General features: G+C 39.8%; 1 protein-coding gene across 2 annotated transcripts in view; it reads right to left on the bottom strand.

Annotated features, from left to right (window-relative positions):
• Window positions 1-13,562, bottom strand: part of adcy5 (adenylate cyclase 5) — an 86,836-nt gene that overhangs the window by 24,828 nt on the left and 48,446 nt on the right. For both annotated transcript variants that reach the window (XM_053626555.1, XM_053626557.1), the window contains exons 4-8: window positions 13,104-13,225; window positions 5,054-5,165; window positions 3,762-3,889; window positions 523-681; window positions 198-339 (exon numbers count right to left, since the gene is read on the bottom strand). In XM_053626555.1, coding sequence (XP_053482530.1) covers window positions 198-339; window positions 523-681; window positions 3,762-3,889; window positions 5,054-5,165; window positions 13,104-13,225 — 663 coding nt within the window. The remainder of the gene's footprint in view (window positions 1-197; window positions 340-522; window positions 682-3,761; window positions 3,890-5,053; window positions 5,166-13,103; window positions 13,226-13,562) is intronic.

Here is a 13,562-nt window from a genome sequence, read left to right as displayed (position 1 = left end):
TTTCACAGCCTTCTTTGCTCATATTTACCAAGGATGTCAATATTAGTGGAGGGCACTGTGTGTTCTCGCAGTAGTACAGATAACAACTGTTAAACATATTCTGGGAAGCAAATCTGAGATAAAACTGGCGAGTTCTTTTCTTTAATGAACTGTGCTTTGCAGCTGTATGAGGAAGGAAAGGACAAACAAACTCTGACCCTCTTCTGGCTGCATCCCACTATGAGGAACGTTTCGATGTTGTGCTTCCTCAGATAGACATTCCTTTCTCCACCAAAGCCAGGCTCCACATCATAGTCACCATTCAGATAGTTCAGAGTAGCTTTAGTTATGTGGATACGGCTGGGTAAAAGCAACAAAAATGGTTTAATGTGAGGTTAATAAGATCAGAAAAAAAACAACAACAACAGGGGTTTAACAATGCATAAAAGAAACTCAAACTGTGTATAAATGTGATTTTTAACTGGATTAAATTCACGTCTGTTATTTCTGATTTAGGTCTTGGTGCAGAGACCTCACACTCACCCTGCTTTTCCTCCTGCCTCCATATGATTTGCCAGCGTAACATCATTGGACCAGACGTCAAACTGCCACTTTCTCAAACCCAAGACCCCACAGTGGACTCGGCCGCTATGGATCCCCACTCTCATGTTCACGTTGACACCAGTGACTTCCCTCACCAATCTTAGAAAACACACACACACACACACACACACACACACACACACACACACGATTGCAAAATTGTAATGCAAATTAAAAGCACAATAGAGAAAACTATGGATACAGCTCCCTCTTCAACACCACCACAGTGAGCCTAACACCAAGTGCTTCTCATTTGTATGTTTTTAACAGGCAGAGAAGCATTCCCAGACAATGTGGTAATTACACTAATTTTATTACTATTTACCATGTTCTACACTGTCACACACAAAATGACCTCCTAATGCTGTTATCTGGATTAAGCGCTTAGGAAAACAAGTAGTACCCCTTGACAGCTGAACTGCTGACCTCAGATAGATGGATTCTTATCAGAGGATTTATAAATAAAATATCATCATGTCTATGTCTATCACTACTACCGCAAGCAGCCAAGCACCTCAGCCAAGCATTCAGGCTTTACAAATATTTTGCAATGAATACACAAGGACAAGACATAAGGTTGCAAAAATCAGTAATAAATATATAAATAATACCAATAATAAGGTCAGATTTCTCTAAACTGATTTTAGCCTTGGTAATAAGAGGCACAGCCAACAGAGAGAGTTAAACCCTCTGAACATTGTGGGTGATGGGCTTCTGTGTCACAACACAGCAAAGCAAAAAATAAATAAATTTGCCAGCATTTGGCTGCTTTGAAGGCGTCACAACAACGCAAGCAATAGTGCATGCAATGTTTCTATGCCCCAGAGAAAGATAGGGTAAAACAGATATAATGAAACATGTTGTTCATGCTTCAACACTAATCCCACGTCATGTTCGTACATGGTTTAAATGAGCTATACCTTCATTTTATATCATGTATTTATCTCCCACTTGATGTACATTTGACTGAATAAAATGTTAGTGAAAAACAACCAATTGTTTAGGAGGTCTTCACTAAATTGTAAATAGACTGTTATTGTAGTTGAGGCTTGCTGGCCACTGCCCAGAGTAAACACATTCAGGCTCAGTGAAGCAGTAAGCCAATGTTTTTACAAACTACAGCACCAATAATTTACCTCTAATACAAGGCACACAGGCAATATATCTGTGATATGACATGCTGTTGGTAACGCATACAACACCTGAGGGTGTGCAGTTCCAAGGTGAAAATACAACCCCAATTCAGAAAAAGTTGGGACAGTATGGAAAATGCTAATAAACACAAAGAGGAGTGATTTGTAAATGTACTTTGACTTATATTTCAACCAAAAAAAACAACAACATATAAAGACAATGTATTTGATGTTTTACCTAATCAACTGCATAGTATTTTGAAGAGAAACATTTATTTTGAAATTGATGCATGCAACACTTTCCAAAAAAAGTTGGGACAGGGGCAATTTAGGACTAATAGTGATGTGACAAATTGAAATAAGAAGGTGATGTGAAACAGGTGAGGCAATCGTCTAATCATAGTATATAAGGAGCCTCCAAAAAAGGCCTAGACCTTCAAGAGCAAGGATAGGTCGAGTCTTGCCAATCTGCCAACAGATGCGTCAGCGAATAATCCAACACTTTGAGAACAACATTCCCCAAGAACAAATTGGTAGGAGTTTGTGCATTTCACCTTTTACAGTGCACAATATAATTAAAAGATTCAAGGAATTCGGTCAAATCTCGGTGCACGTGATCTCCAATCCCTCAGACGTCACTGTCTTAAAAACCGTCATGAGTCTGTAATGGATATCCTGACATGGGTTCGGGAATACTTTGGTAAAACTGTCAGTCAACACCATTCACCGCTGCATCCACAGATGCAAGTTAAAGCTTTACTATGCAAAGCAGAAGCCATACATCAACACTGTCCAGAAGTGCTGCCCACTTCTCTGGGCTCGGTCTCATCTGAGATGGACAGCAGCACAGTGGAATCGCGTTTTGTGGTCCGAAGAGTCAACATTTCAAATAGTTTTTGGACAAAACAGCCGTCGTGTTCTCCAGGCCAAAGAGGAAAAGGACCATCCAAGCTGTTATCAGCGTCAGGTCCAAAAGCCAGCGTCTGTCATGGTATGGGGGTGTGTCAGTGCCCATGGCATGGGTAACTTACAGATCTGTGAGGACATCATTACTGCACAAAGATATGTATACATTTTGGATCAACATATGCTGCCATCCAGAGCAGGACAACGCCAAACCACATTCTGCCCGGATTACAAGCTCATGGTTGCGTAAGCAGAGAGTGCGGGTGCTAGCATGACCTGCCTGCAATCCTGACCTGTATCCGATCAAGAATATGTGGCGCATTATGAAGCGCAAAATAAGGCAACGAAGGTCTCATACAGTTGCACAGCTGAAGAAATGCATAATGGATGAATAGTGGAAAATTCCACTTGCTAAACTTCACCAACTGGTGTCCTCAGTGTCCAAATGCTTAATAAGTGTTATTAAAAGAAAAGGTGATGCTACACAGTGGTAAACAGTCGACTGTCCCAACTTTTTTGGAGTGTGTTGCAGTCATCAGATTTGAAATGAGTGTATATTTTCAAAAATAAATTAAATTCACAAAGTAAAACATCAAATAATGTGTTAATAATGTGTTTTCAATATAGTACAGGGTGAAGTGAATTTCCAAATGACTCTTTTTGGGTTGTTTTTTGCATTTTCCATACTGTCCCAACTTTTCCACAATTACGGTTGTACGTTTATTGACCCTGTGCACACACTCGCTTTCAAATGCATGCTTGCATGCACACACAATCAGCATCAATCTCATAGTTTAATAATTCAGTACTGCCTGCAGGGAGTTCTATCCTTCTTTGTATACACCAATTACCAAGAAAAAGAAAAAAGCCCAGTGCTCATTCCTTCTTATGAGCAATTCATGCAGCTAATCTTTTTTTTTTTTTTTTTTTTTAAGTAGAAAAGACTTGTTAATCTTAAACCTTGTTTAAAAAAAAGTCTTACAAAATAGAGCATGCCCTACATACAAGACGTTATTATTTATCATCAAGTATTAAATGTCCATATACATGCCTCTATACACACACACGAAATTTATTGCAGCGCCTGCTTCCTTATTCTTCAGATATGAATTAAAGTTTAAAAGCAGCTGTAATACTTACGAGATGGCCTCAATCATGTCCACTCCCATCTCCACACAGCAGTGAGCGTGGTCAGCTCGGGCCTCTGGCAAGCCCGATACGCAGTAGTAGCAATCTCCTAAGATTTTAATCCGCAGACAGTGATTTTCCTACACACACACACACACACACACACACACACACACACACACACACGTGCATTAAGCGGCAAGCTGAGAAAAAGCATTATTGACTATTAAATCTTCACCATTTGACGCATTAAAGCACTATGCATATTTCCTTTTACACTACATACATGTTGTATAGTCAGCCTTTAGATATTATGGTATAATGCTTTCACACATTCATTGTTAAACCTTTGGTTTGGACCTTTAAAATCCATATAACATACCACACATACTTTCTCCTTTTATGGAAGTGTCTGCCATTTTGATGAGGACGATTTATTTATTTTTTTTTAACCTTAGATTAAATTGTTCCCTATGAGATCAGAAAGGTCAGACATCAGTCTGCATGTGTTCTCTAGTAATAATCTTGAACTACAAATATGGAAAGTCTGAAGTCTGTTTTCATGAAGTTTAAAAGTTCCCATATTAGTTTGTCATTCTGCCCAGAAAAAAAAAAAATCTCAATATAAATCAGAAATATCTTTTATAAATAAAGAATGGTTTTAGATATAATGGAAAGGAAAGGAGAAGAGTGGAGTTGAGAGGAAAGGAGATGAGACGAGAGCCCCAGGCTGAGCACAGGATACACACAACTCAGTCTTATGACAACCACCTGAATGTCACCCCAGCATACGCCTCAACTTAACCCACAAGCCACACAATAGAAGCTGTTGTTGAGCAAGTAGCCATGTGCCTCATGCTTTTCCCTACATGCAAGAACATCCTTGTACAACATGCGATTTCATCTTCACAAAGCAATGGGAATTTTCTACAGAGTAATAAGGTCAGCTCTTAAACACGTACATCTCGGCGAATCCTCTAGACAAGCATGTATATATTTCCATCCGTGTTTAAACGAGTGAAAGATAGTGAGGGGGATCTTCTGAGCGCAGGGAGGGAATCTGTATTCACAGCATGACTCAGAATCCTGTGACTGTCTAGAGATAATGAGGAGAAGTGGCTCTGGCTCAGCAGGTGGATTGATGAGTAAAGCCTGGCTACGCAAACATTCGCTGTGCACAGGTAAGACCCCTAAAGCAGTGTGCGCTCGGAGAGAAAATAAGTGAAATCCAACAGCATGTTCAGTAGATCTGAATTCCACATCAGGTCAATCACTTGACTCTGCAACCAGATAGCTTTACTCACTGCAGCCAGTTTGTCGAATCTTGCAAACAGCTCATTCAGGGTCATGACCAGTTCCTGAGCTGTGCACTGAGACGCCAGACTGGTGAATCCCTCGATGTCGGCAAAGAGGATACTGCGCAGAGAAAGAGAAATAGAAGATTAATCTGTGCATGTCTAAGAATTACCAGCTCTGCTTTATCACAATGACATTGCAAAAAAATTCCATACACAAGCCAACACTGTGCAGTTATTAGAATGAGCTCTGAATGTGGCCTTCAAATAACCATTCAAGAGGTAGACTTTACATAGGTACAATAGTATCTGTGAGCCATCCCACATTAGTAACACACATTAGACTCCATTACCGTGCCACGGACACTGAGGACTGGTTTGGGAGAGCGCAGTGGATCAACAGTAATAAAAGACATTCATAATGTAATGAAAGCCAAGGGAAAGTTCGAGCTACAAATCTGAGCCCGAGAAAGCTGCTTGACATTCTTTTACCATGAGAACCGGGTAACGGATATGGTCCTCCATTGTACGATGCTCCTGCATGCCGGACAAGCGAGATAAAAAGCTAGAGGGGTTCAGATGACCTCACATGAGTTATAATAACAGTAACTAGTCAATATCCAACTGCACAGCTTTCAACAAGGTGGGATGAGAAGAGGAGAAACATTGTTACAGATCCTGTGCTAATAGGAATATCTCTGCAGTGACCCTAGGGCCTGGCACTAGTTGATACAGGAGACAGTGACGCTCGCTGATTAAAGCTTCTGTTCAGGACCAAAGTGGCTTCTCTGTTCACTTTCTCCGAATAAAAGGGGTTTTTCACGAAATGTTGAAGGATTGCAGATGAGGAGCTGTTTTTACACAAAACAATGATCCTGCTGTACTAAGAGCATGTGACAGCTGACCAGAGCCTGTTGATGCCTTCTAAGGAAAATGGTCCAACTTTCATCTTCTGCTTAAACTGTGGTGCACTCTACCATATCTTTTTTATTTTTTTTTTTACATAAAAAGCAGATTAATTTCTACCAAATTCATATCTAAAGTTCACGCTGTACTTCAAGAAATGTGTCTATGGTAATTCTAATATTTTGGTCAATTATTTTAATAACAAATAACAAATAGCACTGCAGGAAAAATATCACGGTTAAGTTGTAGATCTAACATCACATTAAACACTTTCTACCAGTTAAAATAGTGCCACTGGACCAGTATAAGGAATTTAGTTTTACACACACATACACACACAGTATATATACACATGTACACACACACACATTTACATACATATACATACACACAGTATATATACATATACACACACACGTACATATATTATATGTATATATAATGTGTGTGTATATATATATAGATAGATAGATAGATAGATATAGATAGATAGATAGAATATATTGTGCCCATAAGTTTGCACACGCTTTGCAGAATCTGCTAAATCTTAATACTTTGAACTAAATAAGAGGGATCATAAAAATCCCATGTTGTTTATTTATCTAGTTCAGTCCTGAAGAAGCTATTTCACATAGCAGATGTTTACATTTAGGCCACAAGAGAAGATACTAGCTGAATTTATAAAAATTACCCTGTTCAAAAGTTTACATACACTTGGTTCTTAATACTGTGTCGTTACCTGGATGATCCAGGACTGTCTTTATGTTTTGTGATAGTTGTTCATGAGTCCCTTGTTTGTCCTGAGCAGTTAAACTGCCCAGTGTTCTTCAGGAAAATCCTCCAGGTCCTGCAAATTCTTTACATTTCCAGCATTTTCTGCATATTTGACCCTTTTCCAACAGCTATATGATGTTGAGATCCATCTTTTCACACTGAGGACAACTGAGGGACTCGTACACAACTATTACATAAAGGTGCAAACATTCATTGATGCTCAAGAAGGTAACATGATACATTAAGAGCCAGGGGGATGTAAACTTTTGAACAGCATGATCGGTGTAAATTGTTAGTATTTTGTCTTCTGGGAGACATGTAACTCTCTTATTTAGCATCTGAAGGGCAGCACTAAATGAAAAAAATAATTATCTTTAAACAAAATACTAATTTACACTGATCATTCTGTTTAAAAGTTTACATCCCCCTGGCTCTTAATGATTTTTATGATCCCTCGTATTTAGTTAACAGCATTAAGATTTAGCAGATTCTGCAAGGGGTATGCAAACTTTTGCGCACAACTGTAAAAAAATAAAATAATAAAATATATATTATATATATATATATATAGAGAGAGAGAGAGAGAGAGAGAGAGAGAGAGAGAGATGGGTGTGGTATCAGTAGACTATTACTGTTCTTGCATACTGTACAGGACAGGCTCTGAAGCTTTTTTTGTTGTTGTTGTTAAATGGCTAATATATTTAGGTAGGTATTTTGCTCAAATTGCTTACCACAGCACCAATATTTAATTTGCACTGAAAATCAGTTTCTCTGTACTTCTATATAACGGTGAATAAGCTCAGCTTGTGTCCACACAAAGTAAGTTCCACGGCTTGAAGTGTGGCCTGATTTGCAAATTAGCAGAGAATGCAAACCTTTAGCTACAGAACATGCATGCTAAGCTAGCTAGTTTTGGAAATATTCATGATGAACAAAATTGTATTTGTTAGGATATATTCTTTCTGACAGTCTTTGTTATTTTCTCAGGGATATTAGCAATGTAAACTGATTATATATATATATATATATATATATATATATATATATATATATATATATATATATATATATATAAACACACAAATTCTAACAGGACCTACCAAATGCAAGCTATGTAGTTTACTAGGAGTACACGTGCAGCATAGCAACAAACGATGCAAGTAAATGCTAAATGTTCCTATTTTGGCACATAAACAATTCCACATCATCTTTTTTTGTATGCTGGGTCAGACTAATGAAGTGTTCATTAACTTATTTATTATTCAACATGGCTAAGGCTTTAAAATGACACCTTCAAGCCTCACTTAATGTCTAGCCTGGAAGCGAGTCATCAGCTCCCTGTGGCTTAGGCCCAACCTCAAGCGTTAATGTGATTAATGTGCAAAATCTGGAAACATGAAGCACATCCAGTTCTTTCTTGACTAGCAATAATAATGACTTAGTGGTGACAGCGTCCCTGAGATGAGTTGTGCTTGAAGCAAAGACGAATTAAAAATGTTTGATCAATGTGCTGACAGAAAAATAACCTGGAAAAAAAAAAAAAGACAGGAAACGAGTTATGGTAACTAGGGAACATTTCAATAAGTGGAGTGAATGCAAGGGTCGCTGGTGGCCTGCTGTTGAGGAAGCTGTTGAGGGAAGTTTTGACAGTCAGCATGAACAAAGCTGCAGCACTCGCTCCAGCTAAAAAACCCAGGAAGGAATTGCGCATCACACTTCCTGCTTACATAACATGACCTTGTAAGTTCTTCAAGGGTCACTGCTTGGTCTGCATCAAAGCACTACCATGCTTGAAAAGGTCGACAGGTCCTGACTGCTTTCCCCACAGAGCTGCCACGACCAGGTCTGATGGCTTTCATCTCGCAATCACTTAGCCTCCCTCTGAGACTAAGCTGAACGTGTAATCTCCCTCTGCTACACTAGCTCTCCAACCTCATACTGCAGATATCTTATTTCAACGAGTATGCTGTTCAGACTCTTAGCATCAGAATGGCTGGAAAGATATATTGGTGGTGGTGAAAAGCTCAGCTGTGCCAGTGCACCTTCCTGGTCAGGAAATGATGACCACATTGCCAGCGACTATGATTTGGGATAGCAGGCTCATCTTAACGCTAAGGCTTAAGGCATCTTAAGGTTTCTGATCGGAAGGCCAGGGGTTCAAGCCCCAGCACTGCCAAGCTACCACTGTTGGGCCCTTGAGCAAGGCCCTTAACCCTCTCTGCTCCAGGGACACTGTATCATGGCTGACCCTGCACTCTGACCCCAGCTTCCGGATATGTTGGGGTATGCGAAGAAAATAATTTCACTGTGCTGTAATGTATATGTGATTAATAAAGACTCATTATCATTAGAATCCTGAACGGTTATGTCAATCGATCAGTATGGTATTCAGTGTTGCTGTGCAACTAAGATTGTAGTCGTTGTAGCCTTTGAGGTTTAACACTCCCAGAATCATTACCAATTGTTTAAAAAAAAAGTCTAACTGATGAATATACAGTTGTGCCCAAAAGTTTGCAGAATCTGCTAAATCTTAATACTGTTAACAAAATAAGAGGGATCATAAAAATCCCATGTTTTTTTTTATTTAGTTCTGTCCTGAAGAAACTATTTCACATAGCAGATGTTTACATATAGTCCACAAGACAAGATAATAGCTGAATTTATAAAAATGAACCCGTTCAAAAGTTTACATACGCTTGATTCTTAATACTGTGTGTCGTTACCTGGATGATCCAGGACTGTGTTTATGTTTTGTGAGAGTTGTTCATGAGTCCCTTGTTTGTCCTGAGCAGTTAAACTGCCCACTGTTCTTCAGAAAAATCCTCCAGGTTCTGCACATTCTTTACATTTCCAGCATTTTCTGCATATTTGACCCTTTTCCAACAGCTATATGATGTTGAGATCCATCTTTTCACACTGAGGACAACTGAGGGACTCGTACACAACTATTACATAAAGGTGCAAACATTCATTGATGCTCAAGAAGATACATTAAGAGCCAGGGGGGTGTAAACTTTTGAACAGGATGATCAGTGTAAATTGTTATTATTTTGTCTTCTGGGACACGTGTATCTCTTATTTAGCGTCTGAAGGGCAGAACTAAATGAAAAAATATATCTTTAAACAAAATAGTAAGAATTTACACCAATCATCCTGTTCAAAAGTTTACATCCCCCTGGTTCTTAATGTATCGTGTTACCTTCTTGAGCATCAGTGGATGTTTGCACCTTATGTATGCAAACACACAGTATTAAGAATCAAGGGTATGTAAACTTTTGAACAGGGTAATTTTTTATAAATTCACCTATTATCTTGTCTTGTATACTAAATGTAAACATCTGCTATGTGAAATAGTTTCTTCAGGACAGGACTAAATAAATAAATAACATGGGATTTTTATGAACCCTCTTATTTAGTTAACAGTATTAAGATTTAGCAGATTCTGCAAGGGGTATGCAAACTTTTGGGCACAACTGTACATCATAACTACAGAATCTGACATAAATCTGTGAATGCCTTTTTGTCATTGTTTATTAGAACCATCCGAATCATCCCCCCCCCCCAAGAAGCAGGTGGTACTGCATAAGGTCACCTGTCTGCTTATTCCACCAGCAAGACGTCCACCAATCTGCAGAGACAGACAGGCAGACACATGTCTCTGTGTGTGTGGTTTAGTCAAGAGCAAGAAACAAAAGTAACACGAACATCATGTTCCACCTCATAGGTTAAACTGTTTTAAGAGGCCTTGATGGGGGCTGCTCCTGTTCTCCCGCCCTCTGGTTGCTACACAGCAGGCTTAGTTCAAACTATTACTCGTGAAATCAGTCAAGCTTCACACTGAGTAATCCCTGACCTTGAGCCATGTGAAAGCTATAAAAGTTTTCTCAGGATGGAATCTGTGCGGCTCACCACTGAAATCGTCACACTTTATCTTCACCGTTTTTTCCAACATACAATAAGTTACTTGAAGTGAAGAAGTGTCTACATATAACAAGAAGGCTTTATTTGTCACATATACATTACAGCATAGTGAAATGATAATATTTTTTTTCGCATATCCCAGCTTGATAGGAAGTTGGGGTCAGAGCACAGGGTCAGCCATGATACAGCGCCCCTGGAGCAGAGAGCTTGGCGGTGCTGGGGCTTGAACCCCTGGCCTTCTGAGCAATCTGCCATAAAAATCCTATTTAATTAATACAAATTCAACTACGTAACCGCTGGCAGAAAATATGTAACATTTGTATAGAAAGGCAGAACCCCATAGTATATATTAGAAATATATATTTTTTCCCCCTTTTTTTTTATAAGAAAGTAGTAAATACAGCGGTTGCACTCTGAAACTTTTTAAATATTATTAACAAATCCATGGCAAAAACGTTCACTCTGTATGTGCTTGAACATTTTACGTCTAGGTTTAACATAGAACATCGTCATGACTCAAGCCAATGGAGAGGATTGGTAGATATACCCATATTTCAACCAAAGGTCAGTAAAACTCGGATCATCTTTTTCTTATCCTTCCACTTATTAATGGATTAATATAGATATAAGCATGTTTTTAACAAAAAGACTCAAATAAGTTAATTTGCACCTGTGTCAGAAGAGAGAGGAAGGATTTTACTATTTCCTGGCTCTCTGGAGCTGAAGTTGATACTATTTTCCCCTCCAGTGAATCTCCATTCATCATGTGAAACTTTTACAAATGCCACCATTCAGCACTCCACTAAAACCCCAAACCTCTCTATATTTATAATAAACAAGACAAAATATACTGGGATTTCAAATAAATCAAAGTGGAAGTTCAGTCTAAATGTTGGATGAAATTGAAAAGGAAGGAGCTCTCATCAGGCCTAATGTGCAGTGTGTGTGTGAGTGAGAGAGAGAGAAAGGATGGAGAAAGAGAGAAAGAGATGGAGAGAAACAGAATGAGACTGTTGGTTTAAGTGAGTGAGTGTGTGTGTTTGAAAAGGACAGAGAGAGAGAGAAAGAATGAAAGAAAAGGACAGAGAGAGAGGGACAGAGAGTGTGAGAGAGAGAGAGAGAGAGAGAGAGAAGGACAGAGAGAGAGAGAAAAGGAAAGAGTGAGAGAGAGATGTAGAGAAACAGAATGAGAATGTGGGTTTAAGTGTGTGTGCGTGCTTGAAAAGGACAGAGAGAGAGAGAGAAGGACAGAGGGAGAGAGAGGATGCAGAAAGAGAGAAAGAGAGAGAGAGAGAGAGAGAGAAACAGAATGAGACTGTGGGTCTAAGTGTGTGTGTGTGTGTGCATGCTTGAAAAGGACAGAGAGAGAGAGAAAAGGACAGAGAGAGAGAGAGAAGGACTGAGAGAGAGAGAGAAGGACTGAGAGAGGGAAAGAGAGAGAAAAGGAGAGAGAGAGAGAAAGAGAGAAGGACAGAGAGAAAAGAACAGAGATGGAGAAAGAGGGAAAAGGACAGAGAGAGAAAGAGAGAGAGAGAAAAGGACAGAGAGAGAGAGAGAGAGAGAGAGAGAGAAGGACAGAGAGAAAAGGAGAGATGGAGAGAGAGAGAGAAAAGGACAGAGAGGGGGAGAGAGAGAAAAGGACAGAGAGAGAAAGAGAGAGAGAGAGAAAAGGACAGAGAGAGAAAGAGAAAAGGACAGAGAGAGAAAGAGGAAAGGACAGAGAGAGAAAGAGAAAAGGACAGAGAGAGGGAGAGAGAGAGAGAAAAGGACAGAGAGAGAAAGAGAAAAGGACAGAGAGAGGGAGAGAGAGAGAGAAAAGGACAGAGAGAGAAAGAGAAAAGGACAGAGAGAGAAAAGGACAGAGAGAGGGAGAGAGAGAGAGAGAGAAAAGGACAGAGAGAGGGAGAGAGATGTAGAGAAACAGAATGAGACTGCGCGTTTAAGTGTGTGTGTGTGTGTGTGTGTGTGTGTGTGTGTGTGTATATGTGTGTGCGCGTGCATGTTTCGTCTGTTGGAGATAGGAGGAATAAGGAGGGAAGCCTGATATGAATGAGAGGTTCCTCTTCAAACCACAAGATGGTGCTAAAGTTAGTTTAAAAAGGTGACCTCTACAGGTACCTCTTCCTGTCCATCTCCAGCCCTGTTCCCTGAATGTGCTTGTTTATTAATGAATTAGACTGTACATTGTAATTCTATCTACTGTATGAGGAAGCTACACTCATTTAACTGCTCCTTATCTCGAGTCACAGTTACAGGTTTTGCAGTTAGAATACATCTTTTTCCCTCTTGATCCTCTACATGAATCCATTAATATCGTCAATAAAAACAGTCACTGAAGAAGAACCAGGGCAGAAGGTCAAATTCAAGTTCAGAGTGTCTCTACTTGGAGGTTTAAAAGCGATTAAGAGTGAACCCTCCTACTGAGTAGCTGGGCTTCGTCTCTCTCTCTCTCTCCTACCTCACATTGTCGTGCTTCTGGATGTAGATCTTGTGAAACATCATATCCTCCTGCTTGGCATTTATGTCGGCTTTCATCTCCATGGCAACATGGCGGGGAAGCACGGAGAGGAGGAGGCGTTCCTGCGAACGAGGAACGACAGAAACAGAGGAAGGGAAGGGGCGAGTTGGAAATGAAGAAAAGAGGACTTGATTTTATTTTATTCATCCCATCAAGGGTCGTCAATTTCTGACTCAGAACTGAGTGGTGAACATTTTTTCCCTCCTTCTCGCTAGCTCCCCCAGCCATCAGCCCCTGTTATAAGGAGTCATCACCAGTGACAACAGTGGCTGTACACTGACGTCACCCGGCTACGTGTGGAATACAGTGGAGTGGCTCAGGGCAGTCTGGAAGATTCTGCTTATCTTCTGCCAGCTCTGATTAGCTCAGGTCTACATTGTGTGCCTTCACGATGAGCTT

Source organism: Ictalurus furcatus, chromosome 6, assembly GCF_023375685.1.
Source record: "Ictalurus furcatus strain D&B chromosome 6, Billie_1.0, whole genome shotgun sequence".
Taxonomy (NCBI): domain Eukaryota; kingdom Metazoa; phylum Chordata; class Actinopteri; order Siluriformes; family Ictaluridae; genus Ictalurus; species Ictalurus furcatus.
The sequence above is the reverse complement of the archived record's forward strand: the minus strand, read 5'-3'. Positions and strand labels throughout refer to the sequence as shown.